This window comes from Drosophila hydei, unplaced genomic scaffold (genome assembly GCF_003285905.1).
Source record: "Drosophila hydei strain 15085-1641.00,03,60 unplaced genomic scaffold, DhydRS2 tig00000237-arrow-arrow-pilon, whole genome shotgun sequence".
Lineage (NCBI taxonomy): Eukaryota > Metazoa > Arthropoda > Insecta > Diptera > Drosophilidae > Drosophila > Drosophila hydei.
Genome location: NW_022045691.1, coordinates 434,340 through 455,750, shown reverse-complemented (window position 1 = coordinate 455,750; position 21,411 = coordinate 434,340). Strand labels below are relative to the sequence as shown.

The 21,411-nt window shown below is 41.6% G+C and overlaps 1 protein-coding gene across 1 annotated transcript in view; it reads left to right on the top strand.

Annotated features, from left to right (window-relative positions):
• The window catches only part of LOC111593393 (high affinity cGMP-specific 3',5'-cyclic phosphodiesterase 9A), a 58,122-nt gene that overhangs the window by 22,408 nt on the left and 14,303 nt on the right, over positions 1–21,411 (top strand). Inside the window, exon 4 of the mRNA XM_030223575.1 lies at positions 14,869–15,194. Coding sequence (XP_030079435.1) covers positions 14,869–15,194 — 326 coding nt within the window. The remainder of the gene's footprint in view (positions 1–14,868; positions 15,195–21,411) is intronic.

The following is a 21,411-nucleotide window of genomic DNA, read 5'->3' as shown; positions in this document are numbered from 1 at the left end:
CTCAACCTATCTCTCTGTGTCTCTCTCTCTCTTCCTCTCTTTATTCGCTCTGCTTCTCTCTCTGTTTCTCTCTCTTTCTCTTGCTCGGTTTCTCACTCTCTCTCTCTCTCTCCTTCTCTCTGTCTTTCTCTCTCTCTCTCTCTCATTGTCTTTCTCCCTCCTTTCTCCTTCTCTTTCTCTGTTTCTATTTCCTTCTCTTTCTATCTATGTCTTTTTCTTTCTCTTCTTTTCCGTTCAGGGTATATATTAAGCCACTTACCCCGCTCACTGCCAGCTCCTGCCACACCTAGCGTCACCTGCATTTGCAGCGCGTCGTAAATTCATTGGACTGAATCGCTGAACAGTTTCTAATTGCATTGCTGGAACAGCAGCTCGCGGGGCTTTGTCTTGTCAGTTATCCTGCGGCTGTAGCCGGTTATATCCTGTGTTGCTGGCATTTTAATGTTAAGCCCCTTACCCATACACACACACACACGCACACACACAAGCCGTGTACTGCCCCATTTACACTCTCATCCCAGCTCGTGTCAGCTGCTTGCCCTTGCGCTGGCATCTAAGTTCTGTTTTCATTAACTGTTTGGCTTTCAGTTAACTGCTGATGCAGGATTTGCCAATCAGCATCAGTTCACTGGCTCAGCGTGCTCGTGCCTTTGTTGTGCCTCTAGACGCGCTCCCTACGCCACGCTGGCCAGGCGTCGTATAAACACACACAAATTACCGCAAATTTGCAAATTTCTGCACGCCAAAAAGAAAAAAGAAGAATACGATTCAAGAACGAAATTCGCTGCATATATATGCCATATACATAGATTTGTGCATGTGTGTGTGCGTGTGGGTGACACGCACATTTTGCGGCATCGATGCCTGCTGCCGGAAGGACATTGCAAAACATTGCGATAAAAATCCATTTAGATGCGCAAATAAGCAAAAATCAACAAGGAAATTGACTTTGATGAGAGACGACAAAGCCAGACGGCAAATACGACACGCACACGCACACACACACACACGCACACACATAAGTATGGACATGTATGCCTAGACACGCCTTCGCCTGCCCCCCTCGCATATATGACTTATTTATTTGGCGTTAAAACACACGCAAACCTCAATTGTTTCTATTTTCGAACTCTTCCTTACTCTGCCTCTCTCTCACTGACAGCTGTCAAAATGCTGCTCAAATTCTTTCGCGCTTAAATCATCGCATCAATTTAATTGTTGCCTCTCCTTTCCTCGCCCTAATGCCTTTGTCAGCTGTCAAAATTGTTGTCAAAATTCCGCAGCGCCTTAAATATTTATTGACATTCGCAGCAATTAAAATATGCCCATTTCAGCCTCAACCTTTCCTTGTCTCTTCCACCCTCCCACTTCCTGCTCCCCTTCAAATTTGAACCCAAACATAAAAAAAAAGGTACATTGCCTGCAGGACTTGGCAGCCTTGTTAATCCCATTTCGGTTGCGTTTACATTTCGTTTGCCCGGCTCGAAAATCGAGCCTCAACTAGCCCCAAGAACAACAAAGGGGCTAACATATACTTGAAATTCCAATTATCAATTATGAAAACATATTCATTTAGATTATAAACACAATTGAAAATGCTTTTTCCAACCATTTCATCATATATTGCAGGCAGCTTCAGCTAAGTTGACCTTGTCAACTCTTTGGCTTGCCTTGCGTCGCAGCATCTTCTGCTCTCGCTGGCTATCAAATTGAGAGTTGTGTTCAAATGTGTGGCTAACTTTAAAGAGGGGGAGACTCTAAGAAAGAAAGAGAAGTTGACTTTCTACTGAACATATCTAGCCTTAGCTGAACTGCGCTTTCACTCAATCTATTCACTCTTTGCTCATATTTAACTCAGCTGATTCAGCGTATATGCTTCAAGCTCTTCAAGTAGTACCAATTCGTATTTCCCGTAGACCTCAGCTGAGGAACCAGCAGAGATTGTACTCTTTAAAAGCTAATCCTGCCCGACTTCACTGAGCTAAAATTTCATAAATATTTTTAACTCGATCAAATGGCAAAGCTCAATGAATCTTTGAGCTACTGAATGTTATCGATCATTTCAGCAGTCGCTGAATTATAGTTATCGGAAATAGCATCACTGAAAGGGCGAGCTCGAGTTCAGGTATTGCAGTACAAGTTCCTGTGGGTGAAGAAATATATATAAATTTATATATATATAAATTAATATATATATAAATTAATATATATATATATATATATATATATATATTAATTTATATATATATATATATATATATACGCTTTCATCTCCAGATTTTTATTAGATTTTTTGTAGCTCAAATTTTGGTTTCAGCTTTAGATCTTCTAACGCTGAGCCACATTCAGTTGCATCATATCTGCAGCACAACTCAATTATGTGTGTGTGTTTGTTGTGCTTGTGTGTGTGTGTGAGTGTGTGTGTGCTTATGTGTCTCTGTTGCTTTTGTGTTGTGCGAACGGCTGAAGCGACGTTCATGGAAACTTCATTTATGTAAAGCTTTTAATTTGTTGGCAACACACAAGAAAGAGCGAGAGAGAGAGAGATAGAAAGAAACAGAGAAAGAGAGAGAGAGAGAAATAGAAAGAGCGAGAAGGAAAAGGGGAGCCATAAAGCAGCTGCATCTAAAATGTCAGCCATGTAAAGTTGTGTCCATATGTATGCTTGTGTGTGTGTGCGTGTGTGTGTGTGTTAGAAAGAGGGCAGGTGAACGAGAGTTGGCCAGCTGCAAACTCTCTAAACTCATTTAATCAACACAAAGCGTTTAATCTCGCAAAATGTATGACAGACACACACAGGCAAAGTACATACATACACACACACACACACACACACATACACATACGCAACGAGGTAAAGAACGTGATTACGCGCGTATCAATCAAATTTGTCTCTCTCAATATATATATATATATATATATATATATACATATATATGTGTGTGTGTGTGGGTGCGTTGCTTGATATACGTGCTGCCAGCGCACAATGGGGTAAATCAATGTTATTTGAAGCATAAATAAATAGCTTAAAATTTCAATGGAAATTATTATCTGCGCAGGCCAGGCCCAAGTCTAGTTATATAAATGCGCTCTAAAGGCTGCCAAATTTAAGCAGATGTGTGCATACACTGAAAGAAATACATACATGCATACATATCTATCTATATATACAACCATTTATATATACTTACATATGTATATTCTCTCTACAAAGCAGTTGCTGCTTGGCAGCTGTTAAGTTAACATATGTTATGCATATGTTAATGTAACTCATGTTAATCAACAGCTTAACAGTCCAGGCAGGACATTCGCTAACTACAGCTCAGCAGCTGCTTAAGTCATCGATAAGCTGCAAGTACTCATATGCTCGATAAGATTTGCCAATTGATTTTCATGCGTCTTATGTCTGGCGAGTGTTTGAAAATAGTCGAAAAATATTAAACTAACTTCGACTAAAAGTTGTAAGTTGAGAATTTGCTGGTTCAGTCGTACGTTTACAATTGAGCTCACAGCTCAAGCCATTTCGACTCCTTCCGCCCGCTCAACAACAAGCTCTTAGCCATCCAACACTTTGGCAGCTGTGCCATACAAAAGGGCATAAGCTGTAGCTACAAAATAAAGCTAATAGACGCAACGAAATATCTGACATGGTTTTGGTCTTAGTTCACTCTCCTTTGACCTCGCTGTATATGATTTTCTTTTTGGTTTTATGTATGTTTGCGCCACTGTGCAACTATCTGTAAAATTAATCGATTATAATTGAGAACTCGCATTATGAGTCTGTCCGCGGTTTCGAAAGTCTCGGAGGCCAGTCGGGGAGTAGAACTTGTCTATGCAGTTTACAGCTAACAATTGCAATTAATCGTTTATCGATTGCAAGTGAAAAAGTCGACTTCAGAAGTAGAAGAAACGCTTTTTTTGTTTAACCAAGTTTTTTTTAATACCTCAATGGCTAAATACCATGAGAAGGGAGCTGTATGCAGGGCCTGCTTATGGCTTACATTTGATAGCATTAAAGGCTGGCCATGCTTCAGTGTCTGCAATATGAGCTGGGAAGAGCCTTAAGCCGAAAAGGCCACAGATGAATTATCTATGGGAAAATTCCAAAAGCGAAACAAAACTGCGAAATTTTGGCGACATTGGCAATGATTTTGGAAAAAGCAATTAGAATTCGCCGTCGAAAATGGAAAATGGAAAATGGCAAATGAAGAAACGGAAATGACACAAGCCTGGATGGACTAGAGGGACTGGTCAGACTGGTCGTAGCTCGATGCGAAATGGCCAAAGACAAGTTTCAATTAAGTGCAGAGAGATGCATTCGTTTACACATCAGCCTGGGTGTGTGCGTGTGCGTGTGTGTGTGTGTGTATACTAACTACCTACATATTGCCAATTGCTGCTAGATCCACGTTGATTCATTTTGATTTGGCTCAGCTGCCAGGCAATGGCAGCTTACGCAGCTCACAGCTCCACAGCTCCACTCTCCTTCTGGCTCCGTCTCTGTCTGCCTGTTATTGTTGTTGTATACTGGCTCTTGGCCATCAATTTGCACATTTTTTACCTGCCTGACTGCCGACAGCATGCGGTGTATGTGCGCCAGTGTGTGCGTGCGTGCGTGTGTGCCTGTGGCTGCAGTCTTCTCTGCTTTCGCTTTATTTGCATTTGCCGCAAGCATTTTTCGTGGCCCGCTAAGTTCTACAGCCAAAGCGCCCCTCCTCATACCAGTCCCATGCCCAACGAGCAAGCGCTGGTTAAAATGGGTTTTAAGCTGACCGAAAGCATTCGACAACAACAAGCAACAAATAATGCATGGCGCGCCATGCAATTATTAACCTGTGCCACGCGACGTATACGCAACGTTGGCGGCTCGCCTGTTTTTCAGTTTTGCCGCCTACTTTGTTGCCCACTTTCGAGCGCGTCTTCTGCTAATTATAGCCGAGCATTAGGCGCACGCAAGCAAATGCATCAATATTTAAATAGAACTTCCAATTGACTAATCGCACAGAGCTTATAAACAGACAAGCTAATTATACTTAATAAATGCATATTGCTTGAAGGGACAAACTGTAGAGCTGTGTAGCAGGTTTATACCTGTTCAGGCCGGGCTGAGCTTTCTTCTAGCTCTAGTGCTGGGGGAGGCTAGAGGCTCCCGCTCTCTGCATGTGCCTGGTTCCTTCCTTAACTCAACTGGCTGCTATTCCATGCATCTGGCTCGCATAGAAGCGACCACCAAGTGAGCAACATGTCTTCTGTCCAGGCTAATGCCAGAGACGCCCGACACGAATAAAGTGAAACAAGTTGAGAGCTCTTGGCCACATTTGACGCATTTATTGAGCGATTCTCTGGAAGTCTCAATCATGTGTCGACAACTATATTAAGGCATCATACTTATTTGAGGACATTGCTCAGCCGTCGACAATTATTATGCGATTGACCTTTGAGTTGTGCCAGGCTAATTGCTGCAGGGCCAATGGGCAATGCAAGAATGCGGTCAAGTGTCAGAGGTCTGTGTGTGGCTGGCTTGGCTGAAATGTTTGTGGCCAGTGACTGCTAATTGGCAACAAGTGTGCGGCCAGCAGCAATCTTGGCTAACAACGAGCGAACAGGACCCTAAGCTAGGCCATCAATTAAACAATTAACCCCATGAGCTCTGGCGACCTGCTCAACCTTTTCTTAGGCCAAATCAAGAAGTTGTAAAAGGCCGGCCTCCAAAAAGCTGCCAGCATAAATCAATGCAATAACCAAAGAAAAAGGCGTAGGGCGTGGCTGAAATAAACAAAATATGCCCATTAATAATGCGAGCGTAGACGGCTTCATTTCACGCCCAAAAACCAAGTGCAATAAAAAAATTATGTATGTGAGGTTGTACGGGTGTGAGTGTGTGTGTGTGGCACACTTCAAGCGAAGGCTGAAACATAAGAAGAAAAAGTAATAATAATATTATAAAAGGGCGCAGAACAAAAAAAAAGTGTGCTGTTGATTATGGCCACATTATGTATACAAGTTGCTTATATCAATTGTTGTTGGCCTGTTGCTGCTGCTGCTGCTGCTGCTGCCGACGACTGCCCTAATGACCCCGCCCACTTTGCTTTCTCTAATTAATTAATTGATTGTAATTAATTATTTAACGCAATGTTATTCGTCGTCTTTTTACAGTTCTCTTGACGTCGCCCTTTATCAGTCTCTCTGTCTCTGTGTTTACCGTTTCTTTCTTTGCTCAAAGCCTTACTCACACACACACACACATAGGTTAAATATGCATGTTTAACAAAACAGAACACGCAGCAAACAGCACAACTAACAAATACCCTGGGGAGCATAGAGAAAATTATGTGAGACACACGGCTCAGGTATGAAAAGAGAAGAAGAAGTTGCACAGTGATTGTATCATTTCAATATGCCATTTGAATTAAGAGCTCTGTGTGATTGAGGGGTGAATGAAAGTGGATTGAAGGATGAGAAGTTGTGATGAATGATGATGAATGATGGGAAATTGTATGGAATGATAATAATGAAGATTGGGAAATGATGATAAAAGATGATGAATGATCATGAATGATAAAAATAATGCGAAATCATAAGAAATGATAATACTAAAGGACGGTGAATGACAGTGAATGATGATAAATGATGGGGAATGATAGTGATGCATCATTGAATGATGATGATTCAGCGTTGAATGATGCAAAAGTATACGAAATAATTATATTGAAGAGTGGTAAATGACGGTGAATGACAGTGAATGATGATGAATGATGAAGAATGATGAAGAATGATGGGAAATTGTGAGAAAGGATAATACTGAAGACTGTTAAATGACAGGGAATGACAGTGAATGACAGTGAATGATGATGAATGATGGTGAATTATAGTGAATGACGAAGAATGATGATAAATGATGGAAAATTATAAGAAATGATATTACTGAAGACTGTTGAATGACAATGAAAGACAGTGAATGATGATGAATGATGGTGACTGATGGTGAATTATAGTGAATGATGATGAATAACGATGAATGATGGAAAATTGTAAGAAATGATAATACTGAAAATTGGTAAATGACGGTGAATGATGATGAATGACGATGAATGATGAAAAATGAAGATGGATGATGATGAATTATGATGAACCACAAGGAATGATGATAATGAATAATAGGAAAACGTGGTGAATGCTTGTGAATGATGATAAGTAATAAAAAATGCTGGCAAATTATGATAAATTATGATGAATGATGATGATGAATGATATTGAATGATGCTAATTGATGGTAAATGATAATGAATGAATGCATGAACGAAAGCTGAAGTCTGAAGATGAATGATGATAATAAAGGATGCCAATGAATAATTATGAATGGCAAAAAATGAATGTTTAAATAACTGTAAATGACAAGGAATAATGAACTGATGTCTACAAGAATTGGCGACAAATGCAAAAATAAAAAAGCTATCTATCCGAATCATATATACGTAAGCCCATTCTAAATAAGCTTTATGATCAAAATGATTCTGATAAGGATTTCGAATAGAATGAAAGTGACTGTAAAAAAGGAAGCGAATTGAGGGATATATCCTTGTGCTCGACATGTTTTTCAGGTGCTTCATGTGGACAACAAATCATTAAAAATCTATCATGCGAATAAAGAGTGTCCTTCCGGATGAAACAAGGCGAAGGCAAAGCCCAAACTGAAAACACGAATGCAGCCAATCAAATGGAAACAGCAAACCATTAGATAAAATCGTATTATGGCTATAAAAGTGGGCGTCACTTGACCAAATACTGCATGTGGGCGTGGCTAATGGGTTAGGGACTATGTATGCTGCGGTGCCTTAAGCCACCAGCTGATTAATGGCCAGCTGGAATTAGGGACCAAGCAAATAGAGCCAAAAGGCAGACAAGAGAATGAGGCGGAGCAGCAAGCATTTGAATGGATGTGAAGTGTATGAGTCCGAAAGGGCAGTGCAAAAAAATGTGACGTACTACACGAAGAGCATGTGAAGGATAAAAAGAAGAAACACAAGAATTGAAGTACGAGCACCATTAGGATAATGAGGAGCAAGAGGAGAGCAGTGCACTAAGTAAAAGACTCTGATGAATATAGAGATAAGCAGGCAGACGAGGAAGTGTCGAGAAATGATTGAAGCGGAAGAACGAAAAAGTAGAATTATAGTATTAAATACATTAGGGGATAAACCGGAAGACAAGGTCTGTGGGGACTCTGAGAAGAGGCAGATGCTGCAGCCGAAGTCTAGGCTGCATGGGCGATGGCAATGTTTGACAGTTACTGCATGAGCATCAACTAATGTGAGCGTGTGTGTGTGTGTGTGTGTGTGCTTATGTCGTAGCCTTCTCCGAGCACAGCATGGTTGTCCGTTCATAATGACACAGCCCACAGCCTGCTGCAGTTCGTTCGCATTCAGTTGGAGTTACGCATGCAGCTTACGTCGATTCCAACTTGTCTATCCGAAGTGGAACTGCTTCCACTGCAGCCTCTAGTTCTCGTCTTTCCTCCGAGAGTCTTACGCACTTGATCATCATAATTAAGAGCCTTGCTCCACACCAGGAGTACTCAGATAGCATCGCTAGAGACATCAAAATTAGTCTTAGGACGTCACGTGGCTTCACTGCGTCCAGCTTGGCTAATTGGCTCGAGCTATTTTCCCCTTCTTTGGCCTTACGCAATGCTGCTACGTGTTGTGGCTGCCTCTGCCAGTGCCGCGCTCTTCAGCTCCCAATGACCAGATCCTTAATGCATTCTGTATCCAGATCCTTGCAATTACAACTGCAGAGGCTACGCTTCAATTGGCAGGTGGCATCAATATAACGGCTACAGCTTGCAGTTACGTATGCGTGTGTGTGTGTAGGTGTGTGTAGGTGTGTGTCTCTTCGCTGACATTGCAGCAATTACTTTGATTGGCTATTAAGGCTGCGTGAGTAGTCATTATTGCACTGAATTTCATATATAATGAAGACAATGTGTGTAACAAAAGAAGGCAGCAGCCACACACACCCACACACACTTACACACACACTCAGTGGTGCTGTCAATTGAAGAGTTGTCATTTCTGATGGCCATGGCAATCTTTCATGCCACAAGCACAATTGATGCAGCAATGCAGGCATGCAAGATATGGGAATGCAATATGCAAATGGCAAGAGCCGTGACCACGCCCACGCGCCACGCGCTCACTTCACAGCGAACCGGAATGCAGCATAATTGACAGTTAATATGTTGCAGCTGCCGCTAGAGTGAAATGTGAAATGTGAAATTTGAAATGTAAAGTGAAAAATGCGAGGCGGTGCCAGGTGGGTCAGGTGGGAAATGCGAAACTCATCTCTCATATTGGCAGGCACTTGAGGAGGGCTTGGGGTTGTGGGGGTGGCAAAGAAAAGATATCGATAAACAAAAGGCAGCCGAAGTTGAATTCAATTTAACATTTGTATGAGGGCGGGGGAGGCACTGCCCAGCTTTGGCGCCGTTCACCGTTCGCCGTTCGCCGTGCCACTGCATAAAAAGTTGGTCATATTCATGAATGCATGCAACGCCACACGCTCGCATGCGCCGCATATGCGTGTGGCATGCCACGAATAATAATTGTGCAACGAATTTCTTTTGCTTCTCTTCTCTTGGCGCTATCGCTATGCTCAGCCATGTTTCAACGAAAGTCAAAACTTGTTGAGAATTCTAAGCGAATTGTTGCACTGGAATTTCTTTGCTCTGAAAAAATCACTTGCCTTGCTGAAGAAGCATTTGAGGCACTCAGAAATTGAACTTTTGCATTTACTGAAAGTCCCAGTCGTATATACCCCACGTGGACACCTTTCCAGCCATTGGACGGGTCATGTTAAAGCTGTGCTCAAGGCTCGTTTACAGCTTATGCTTGCTTAGAAGCTAATGCATGTAAGATAACGGACAGGTTACAGAATCTCATGCACTTAGTTATGTCAAGTGCTGCTACTGGAGCGTAAGGCATATGTATATGACCTAATGTAAGCTAAGACAAGTTGTGTCTCTTGCTGAGATATCTTAGAATCCGGCAAATAGTTTCTCATATGCATAGCAGAACATAGTTGGTACTTTAGTTGATCTTGTGCTTGATGCATGTGTTTAGTGAATTAAGTTCAGTTTTAATACTCTCGTGCCCATGGGAAGAAGCGGGTATATTCGGGCGTCTTCTGCGTTGCTTTGTATCTGCAACTTTATAAAAATAAATATATTTAAATGTGTTCAGATCTAATAAGATAAAGAGTATATTCACACGATTATGTATATTGCAGATGGAGTCAACTTGGCCACCTTCCAGTCTAATTTCTTCTTTGACAACGTCGCCCAATAAAGAATTGTCGCTGTCTTTCAGTTGTCTTCTCTCCCCCATGGACAATCACTCTCAGCTAGCTACAGCTATATATAACAGCTATCTTTGTCTCACTCTGCCTCTTTGAGGACAGAGTTGAGAAGACGCCAACGCACGCGGATAATAACTACAAAAACAACTCTGTACAACTCTCAGCCGCAGACCAAGGCTACCGTTGGAGGCAATCATGAATTGGGAATTATGAAGTTTTGAATATGGCTATAAGGCGAAAATCTTTTCAATTTAACTGCTAACGAGTATGCATGCAGTCGTGGACGCCCCACTCTAAGCAACTTCATTGCTGGCTTTTGTTTATTGTCTACGATTCAACATTCAACTCAGCAAGCTGACTTTAAGCTATTCATTAGAAAGATAGATATGCCAGATGTTTATATATATATTTATATATGTATATATATAGAGAGAGAGAGAGAGAGAGAAAGAGTGAGAGAAAGATAGTTAAATAGCAGCAGCCAAGTCACTGGAAAACAAGTTTTGCTTGAACAAAAAGTTTCTGCTGCTCTGGCAGTTAGTGTATTCAACTGATATACAGTAGGGAGCAAAAGTGTTTCCATAGTTGACACTTTCAACTTTGTGAGTCGATAATTTCTAAACGAATGAAGCAAATCAAAAAAACTTTTTTTTCCAATAATATGTATTTAATTCTTAACAAATTGCCGTATATAACAAAAACAAAAGTTAATCAGTAAAATATTCAAACGAGGAAAACTGAAACAAAACGCATGTGTACAATTTTGCACCTTCCGATATTCTTACTTTGGTTTGATTTCTTAATTCTCTTATCGGCAATAGACATGCAGTTTTACCTTTATATGTTTTATTTATGCATTCTACACTTTTATGATCCAGAAATCCACGTGTTTCTTATTATTTGAAGTAGATTTGTTAATTTTAGCAATTAGTCTACAAAGTACCGCGAAAAAATGAAGAAGCGTTCGTCAGATGTTGAAAATAGTATTATTAGCCTAACTGAAAGTGGCTGTTCGACTCGTAGTACTTCAGATCAGCTTAATATTTTTCATTCAGCGGTGTCCGAAGTCCAGAAAAGACGCAATGGTACATCCAAAAACACTATTAAAGGCCGCAAACGACTCTTAAAGGACTCTGACGCCAGACTAATGGGAACTGATAAGTTCCTAACACCGAAGAAAGCATCTATGGACATAGGGAAAGACGTGAGTCGGCGGGTGGCTAGAAGAGCACTAGCTAAGGTTGGATATGTGGCAAGTATGAAACAAAATAAACCAGCTCTATCCGAGAAGAATGTCAAGGGTCGATTGAAATTCGCCCGGGAACACAAGAACTGGACTGTACATGATTGGAAACGTTTTATCTGGTCGGATGAATCCAAGTTCAACCGTTTTCAATCAAATGGCACGCAATACTATTGGCACAGGTCCGGGGAAAAGCTTCAAAAACACCATGTGAAGCAAACCGTTTAGCATGGAGGAGGCAATGTCAAAGTTTGGGGATGCTTTACTTGGTTACCATTGCATAAAATTGATGGTATAATGTTAAAAGAAGACCATCTCAATATTTTGAAAACCTGTCTACCCAATTTTTTGGACAAGTGTGCATACCCCGTAAAGGAAATCATTTTTCATCAAGATGGGGATCCGACGCACACTGCCAAAACTGTCCGCGAATGGTTACAAAACCAAGATTTTATGTTGATGGAGTGGCCAGCTAAAAGTCCCGAACTCAATCCGATTGAGAACCTGTGGTCAATCGTGAAGCGACGGCTCGGGCAATATCAATCAATGCCATCCAACCTAGACGATCTTTGGAAGCGTGTAGAACTGAAGTGGAACCGAGTTCCAAAGGAAACCATAGAAAAGTTGGTCGAGAGTATGCCAAACTGAATAAAAAATGTAATAGCTAATAAGGGCCTGTGGACAAAATATTGATTTAGAATCATATTAAATTTTTTTCACTGAAGGTGCAAAATTGTACACATGCGTTTTGTTTCAGTTTTCTTTGTTTGAATATTTTACTAATTATTTTTTGTTTTTGTTATATACGGCAATTTGTTAAGAATTAAATACATATTATTGGAAAAAAAAGTTTTTTTGATTTGCTTCATTCGTTTAGAAATTATCGACTCACAAAGTTGAAAGTGTCAACTATGGAAACACTTTTGCTCCCTACTGTATATATATATATATAAATATATATTTTCAAGGCATTACTTACAGCAAATTAATTTAATTATTAATATTTGCATAAGGCAACAAATGAATTTGAACTATTTGCTATTAGCTTTGATGAAATTCTTGCAACAGTTTTTTTTGCTGCTTTTATTTTTGCGAAATTCGAACTGGCAGCCGGCCAGGCCTGTTGGAGCTGCTGCTGCGGTCCAAATAGAAATGCGCTGAGAACTGTGCTTAATTAAAAATTGTAAGTGGCAGTAAATTAATTATAAAACGCAGCCAGCAAAGTGTTTGGCTTGCAGCAGCAGCGGCAGCAGCGGCGGCAGCGGCAACTCCACATGTGGGCGGCGACCACAAGGCATGGGCAGGCGCAGGTGTAGCAGTAGCTGCTGCTCTGTAGGCAGCTACTCACACACACGCACACACTTAACACATTTTACCTCGCGGTAGCTGTCAGCATTTTTAATTTCTTTGTGCATCAAAAGCAGCTCTGTTAATCAAATTTAAATTCCTGATTATGTTTGCGCCTATTTCGGCATGCCCGGGCGTTGGGCGTGGCCCTTTCAATACGGCATCTTAGAACTATTTTGATCGAGCTGCCGCAGGGCGAGAAATGCCACAGGAGCCAATTAACAATTCAGCATAATTTTAAGTGAAGCCTGTCAGAGCTGTGCAAGTGACACACGAGCCTAATGAATTGCCAACACACACACACACACACACCAGCACACACTCGCACACACACGTGTGCAAATGTAATTATTTTTAATTTATAAACAAAAACTATTTAAAAACTAATTCACTTCAAATGAAGTTGACGTGGCTTACAAATTGCGCAGTGCGAGAAAACAATGTTAGCAAATTATAGTCACTGCAACTGAGACTGCCTCCAGTTGGGAGTGCTCGACTATGGAATACCCTGAACGCCAGGCAAAGCTACTGCTGTGATCAGTCTAGACTGCTTGCTATATGCAGCATCAGCTCTGTTTATTCATCCATGGAAACTAAGAAGTAAATTTGAGGTCTCCAGCTCGTAGGGCCTTCAGCTTTTACTCTTTGATTTTGATTGCCAATTTGTAAGTGGAATGAGCTGTGGCCAGGTATTTTGCTGGGATTGCTGAAGGACAACTCAGCTGTTCAAGATCATATGATCAAACAAGATTAAGCCTATGTAGTTGTACCACGCCTCCTTCATCCAGGTCAACTTCTGCCAAGCCATGCCTTCCTCTAGTACGCCTGCTTCTAACACACCTTCCACTGCTTCGCCTTCTTCTGTCACCCACTCCTCTAGCACGCCTCCTTCTGACACCCCTCTCTCCACTGCGGCTTCTACACTCAACTCTCCTTCATCGCAACCTTAATCAACAATTATCTTGAAGACATTTTCTGAGGGAATTTCAATACGCTGCAAAATCTATTCATTCTAGCTCATCTCAAGCGAGTTTTTCGCTCACAATGGAATGAAAAAATTGAAAGTGAAACGCTGCGGAATTCCAGCTGCTGATAGTTGTGTTCACTGGCCAGTGTTGCATAGTGCGACTCGCTGACCGCAACTGTTGCAAGCTGTGTGCGAGGAAGCTGGCAGAGGCGCGGCAGCTGGCGGCAGTCAGTCAGGGATTTCTTTTGCTCTCGTCATTTGGCACAGATCGACAGCTCACCTGGCCATGTTGTTGTTGCTGCTTTTGAGTTGCTTCGTCGGGTCAGCGAAGCGTGCGGCCGATTGAAAATTTAATTTCCCGCTCGTGGCACAAACAAACTACAAGCTGCTAGCTGCCTGCCACGCCCAGCCGCCTTTTTTTTGTTGATGGCACGGCCAATGTATTTCCGCCATTTCAGCGTTTGCTCTGTTCCGTTTTCACTTTTCACTGGACTTCGATTTGGTTTTGCACGCTTCAACTGACGCGCTCTCTCTCTCTCTCTCTCGCTCAGTCTCACTCTGTCGTTCTGTCTCCCTCACTGGCGCTGTCTCACTGTCAGCTGAGTTTGTCTGTCGCTTGGCCTTGTTTATGGCTCTTCATTTGCAATAATCCAAATTGCCATGGCTACCACCAGTCGGTCCAACTACCCCAACTGTATTTCCTGTTTCAATTTGCTGATTTATTTATTGCCTCGGCCGACAGCGACCGGCGACAACAGCAACACACACACACACACACACACACACAGAGCCGCCCACTTGACTGATTTCCGTATTCTTGAAATGAGAAGCGAAAAAAAACACATTTTTTTGTCGATTCTATAACTGTAACTGTAACTGTAACTGTAACTGTATTTGTGCACCTGTATCTGTGTCTATCTAATTTGAGCTCCATCCGCTTTTTAATTCACCTGTGCAGGTCTCTCCAATCGGCCATTGGGTCCGCCACATCGCAAGAGCAGTCTACCAAAGCATCAGGAGGTGAAGCGTCGCTTCCTGCAAATTTGTGATACCAACTTTTCGGATGAGGTAAAGGCGGCACTGCGTCTGCCGGCGTTCGATTCGTATGAGTGGGGCGATGCCGATGTCATACACCTAATGCAGACCATGTTCCTTGAGCTCGGCTTCGTTGAGAAGTTCAGCATACCCGTCGACACGCTGCGCGAGTGGCTCTACGAGGTCTACAAGCACTACAACGAGGTGCCATTTCATAACTTTCGGCACTGCTTCTGCGTCGCCCAAATGGTAAGTGAAACAGGTCTATTGACTGTGACTTGAGTCTAAGCTACGACGAGCTCGACGAACTCTAGTTGACGCTATCCGCCTAGCAGCTACCCGACCTAGTTACAAGTGTTCAATTAAAGCTCGATATCTCGTGCAGAATCTGAGATAGACTAAGGTGGATAGACTAAGATAGACTGGGTGTTATCAGTGTTTATCGATGACTTGAAGCAAACTTTAACTGTTTGTGTTATACGAGAATCTAAAGACGAAGAGAGCGGCAGATAGATAGAACGGACGGAGAGGTAGGCGGACAAATGGACGGAGAAGCAGAGACTGACGGATGGACAGAAGGACAGACGGACGGACGGACAGAAAGACAGACGGACGCAGAGGCAGAGACAAAAGGACGGACGGAGAAGCAAAGGCAGACGGATGAAAGGAGAGGCAAACGGACAGACGGACGGAGGAGCAAAGACTAACGGTCGGACAGAGAGGCAAACGGACAGAGAGGCAAAAACTGACGGATAGACGGAGAGGCAAACGGACAGAGGCAGACGAACGGACAGAGAGACAGACGGACCCAGAGGCAGAGACAAAAGGACGGACAAAAATGCAGACGGACGGGAAAGCAAAGGCAGACGGATGGAAGAAGAGGCAAAAGGACAGACGGACGGACAGAGAGGCAGACGGATGGACAGACTAGCAAAGACAGACGAACGGACAGAAAGGCAGACGGTTCGAGACGGAGAGACAAACCACGCAGCGGCAGACAGACGAACGGACGGACAGAAAGGCAGACAGACGGAGGGACAGTTAGACAGGCGGCTAAAGAGGCCGTTGCCTGTCTATAGACAAAGCCATGTCGGCTCATAATCAAGAGAATATATATACGGAACCAGCCACGCCCACTTCTATCTGTTGCACACATATGATGCAAGCAATATACCCATTCGCTATGCAATCCAGGGCAAAAGAAGGATTTATGCCTAAGCACATATCAACTGTGCTTCCTCTGCCTAGCTGGCAACGCTCTGAAGGTCTCAAGTGTCAGAGAACTCACAAATAATTCGAAATGTTCAGCTTTCTTTCACTCGAGTTTCATTTGCTCTAAATAACTGGCTTCTGGGACTCTTCCATGTAATCTGTCAGTTTATTTATTCAAACCCAAATGCAGCTTAACTATTTATAATAACATAAATGCAAATGTCCTTTGGCTATGCCTTCGCACGTCCCACACCCAGAGCTCAGCGCCTCAAATTGAACTCAATTGTAAATTGTTTTAAAGAGATGCATTGAAATATGACTACATATATGTATGTATATATATATATATATATATATATATATATATGTGTGTGTTTATATATATATATATATAAGAAAAGAATGCCTCAGCTGGCTGCAATCAATATTTGCTATCTCCTTCTATGCGTGCGTGTGTTTGTATGCAGCTAAACAATGGACGCCGCGTTGTATGCAACAGAAAACGCCAAAGGCCATGTGAGGGTGTGTGTGTGTGTGTGTAAGAAAAGGCCTATTTATAGCTACTAGAACAAACACTCACACACACACACAAACTGCACATAAAAATAGCAACAACTGAAGAGCTAAAGAAATGGACGCGCCAAATGCTGCTCACTCCTCGCAGCAACAACGACAACAACAACAACAATGCTAGCAACAAGAGAAACAACAACTAGCAGACAGACAAACACACTGACTGGCTAACCGAAAAAAAACACTCGTCAGGCATTTGGACCAAGCGCAAGACAACAGCAAAAAAAAACCCAAAAAATAAAAAAAAAATTAAAAAGCAGGAAGCAAGCAGTTGAGCAGGCATAGCCGACACGCAAATACCCTATATATGCATAAAAATTATATATCATTTAAATATAAATAAGTAAGCTGAATATACAACTTAAAGTATATGTTACTGAACAGTCATATATATGCCTATAGCTTATAATTCTATATGCGTATATCTTTACTTTATTTCAATCAGTCAATCAAGCTTGATCGAGATTATTACGCGACTCTGCGCCTTAGGCAAACTGTATCAGCAGCAGTATAAACGCCTAACAACACTGCTTGCACGTTTACCAACACTACTATTTTTAGTATATTTAGTACACATAGAAAACAGAAAACAGAAAGTTATGCAATGCCAACTGTCTAGGTCAAGATAGGTATACCTATATATGAATATATATATTTATCATTTATCCCAATCGTCATGCCCATCTTAGTGTATATAAGCAGAGTTAACTAGTGGCTAGCGAATTCCAAATTCCGTTGGCCAAAATTCACAAAAAACAAAAAAAAAAAAAACAAAGCAAAGAAAACGCAGGCGGAGGCGACCCACTTAGATGCTCAAGTGCCAACGAAGCATTTTGCGAGCCGAGTTTTAACCTACATTTTTGCCAAATGAAACTTTCGCTCTTCATATATATATATATATATATATATATATATATATATGCCATACATATATATAGTTTATTTTGCTGTTATTTTGGGGCAACGATGAATTATTAATTTGCAGTTGTTAGTTGGCATCTTGAGCTTTTGGCTACCCGAACTTGACGCTAGACCACTTTAAAGGCGCAGTCATCGCTGCTCAAAGTTATCGATTAATATCGTTTGAAATGTACAAAATGAAATATGGGGTATAAAGAGTGCATGAAAGAAAAAGTGTTGGAAAGCGTTCATACATACAATGGAAAACAGTGTTGAGAAACGTTTTAGTTGAAACCTAATTGAAGTAGTGTTGGTAAGCAGTAGTAGTAGTAGCTAAAACAGTGCTGGTAAACATCAAAACTATGCTATGCCGAACTTCAGTGAAACTAGTATTGGTAAATTGTTATGTAAATGCACAATAAAGTCGTAGTGTTGGTAAGCGTTAATTTTGACATTCAATGACAATCCAACTGTATTGCAATAATATGTTGCTAAACGTTTATAAAGAAATCTGCCTAAATGTAGTGTTGGCAAACGCTTAGACTCAAATCTAGTGTTGTCTAAGAGTTCTACTGCTATTTAAGTACTTGCAGTGTTGGCTAACGATTATACATTAAGACTTAAATATGTTATGAAATCGAGTGTTGGTAAACGACAAGGCAATGTACGCCTTAAACATTAAAAATTTAACTGAATTCAACAACCAGTGTTGGAAAAAGTCGCTGAAAAAAGTAAAACTGAATTTCTGCATAGGAGAACATTGAACTTTAAGCCAGCTTTACTGTAGCTATAGATGTGCCATGTGGCCTTTGGCTTAACAACAGGCAAAACGAGAACTTAAAAAAAAATATTTCAACTTTTGACAACAAAAGCGCCCCGAAAAAAAAAAAACAGGAAAAAGTGGAAAATTTATGGAATACAGAACGGAAAAAGCGAAGAGCTGAAAGAGAATTGGAGATGAATATGGCCCGAAGGCTGCAAGGTTGCACGCAAGGCAAGCTGCAATTGTTTCACATGTGGCATGCCGCAAGCTCCTGCCACAAAATGCGCTCCCAGACTTAAGTTGAAAGCAGCTCACAGTTCACAGTTTCCCGTTCACAATTCGCAGCTCCCAGCTTACAGCTCACAGCTCACAGCTCACAGCTCACAGCTCACAGCTCACAGCTCACAGCTTGCATCTTGCCTTCGCTCTGTTAGCTGCCAAATAGTTAAAGGTGGGCGAGTCTCTAACTACTCACAATTCGGACACTGAGCTTTTTAGGTGGCCACACAAAAGGACAACAATTGTTATTGTTGCTCTTGTCGTTGGAGCGCAACAATGGAATGCATTAAACATGCGACATCGATAGACGATAAGCAATCGATTATTTAAATAACATTTGTGCTGTAGGCTTGATGACTCATGCGGCTGCAAATGCTGAAACTCATAAGCACTGATGGCCTACAAGATACCCTAGTCAAGTGGAAACGCTGATAGGCGAGCAGATGCCCTCAGCAGTTCCTATGATTTCATGGGGCACAAGTGAAGACTTGTTGTCCTAACATTCACTGAATGCCGAAAATCATATGCACTGATGTACCACAAAATACCCTAGTCCAGACTCACCTTACCATACCATAGCATTCCTTGCTATATCAGTCTATATAAGCTATATAAGTCAAGACAATCAAACATACCTTATACCAGTCCACATCATGTTGCACAATTAAAGACTTATTCAAGCATTCTGCAAATAAACAAGTCATATGCACTGCTAGACTAGAAGATACCCTCACCAAAATATACATCTAGTATTCACAGAACATTACAATACCAGTCTATATCACGGGCCACAACTGAAGACTTCTAATTCAAACATTCCGCAAAAACTCAAACTCATACACACAGATAGACTAGAAAATACCCTCACCAAGATATACGTCTAGTTATTAACCTACAACTGGCACAACTGTTAACTTGTTGCCCATCGAGTTAGCGCATACCCTAGCCGATCTACCCAGTGTGTATGAGACTACTCTGTGCTCACAAAGCATAAATATAGTTTCTATAGTTTTCTTTCTGCCATTTTTGTACATGTGGATCTTGATCTAAATCCCCGAGCCCCTGTGCACTTTCACCAGCTTAACTTGTCGGACAGCCCTCGCCAGCTAAACTACAACATGGCCGCTAGACCCGTCTGCATATGCGTTCGTCTGTATTTTACAATTCAATGGGCGTCCATTTGCATAGGCACTCATGTATGTATGGTCCATGTAATTTCTCTATCTACCCATCTCTCTCCCGCTCTATTTATTGTATATATATATATATAGCTCTCTCTGTCTGACTCAGTCTCTACGGACAGGATACAAACAGCCGTTAAGCGGCTTTCGCTTTTGCCTTCCTGTCATATACAACAACAATGCACGAATACAAAAAAGTATGCAAAATAAAATAACAAAATCAAGTATGCTTGCTCGACAAATACCCTGTAAAAGCTATGCATTTCACTAGGAATACAGAAATGTAAGATCTAGTTTTAGCGCTGATCTGTTTAGATCAGATCTGGATGATGATCGCTGAACTAGAAGTTTTTCTTTAAGTAAAGCTTTAACTGAGCTTTAAGCTGCTAGAAACTTGACTAATTCTTCTAATTCTTCAGGAATATATATATGTGTATACAATATATATATATATATATATGTTACAAATGCTAAAACTTTTTGCTTGGCTCTAGACTGAGTTTCACGCTTTCAACTTCGTGACAAATGGGAAATTGGAAAAAGTAAAGCAAGAAATGGGCGCTACACGATAAATATTTCTCGGAAATACCCAGTGCTCAAAGCTTAAAGCTTCGCTATGCAAAGATACCCTGCTCTATGTGGAAGCCACTCAGCCTTTCAGATGCATGCTCCATGGAAGATATACTTCATGCAGTCTGCTACTGAATATACCCTTCTTGGGAATGGCCAACCATGAATTGCAGGGTAAAACCAATAAATGTCTGACTGAGCTATTGAGCTGACAATGGGCCCAGTTGGCGTTTGGAGAGCAGCACACACACACACTCGCACATACACACACACACACGCACATTGCTACAAAGTGTTTTTATTTTTTCAGCTTTTTTCCTTACTATTTTTTTCGTTACCAAATGAGCGACGCATCAGCTCAGCTTTTCATTAACAAAGTGCAGTTTGCCAGTTGCCAGTTGCCAGTTGCCAGTTGCCAGTTGCAAGTTGTAGTTGATTTCCTCGGGGTGTTGACGCTGCAAAACTTTTGCGAGTGTTGTGAATGGCTGTCGGGCATTGTGGCGGGGCTGGGGCTGGGCGATGGGTTTTTGTGGGTTGAGCTGACACTTTCCACATGGTCGTTCCGTCTGTTTGCTGACAATGAATTTAGATAAACTTGCGAAATTCGAAATGCAAACAGCATTTGCATTTGCATAAATTTATAGCACCGACTGACGACTGACGACTGCCGACTGCCGACTGCCGCCTGGCCGTCGCCCAGCCGCGCTTTGTCACGCCCGGTAAAGATTTTGCATTCGCACAACGCTGCTTAATGCCAAAGTAAACGCAGCGGCGACGACCAAAAACTTGTGCAGCAGCAAAACTTAAGCGAGCCCTCAAGCCCCATATAGATGTATACCCAATACCAGATTCCTCAACTGCTCAACTCCTAAGTCCCTACCCCTTTACCCCCGTTCCTAGCGCAGTGCAACTTTGGTGCGCTAAGCAAACTTTGCGCTGCTTTTGTATTTCAAAAAGCTTAAATTGAACGCTGTTGAAATTCCTTAAG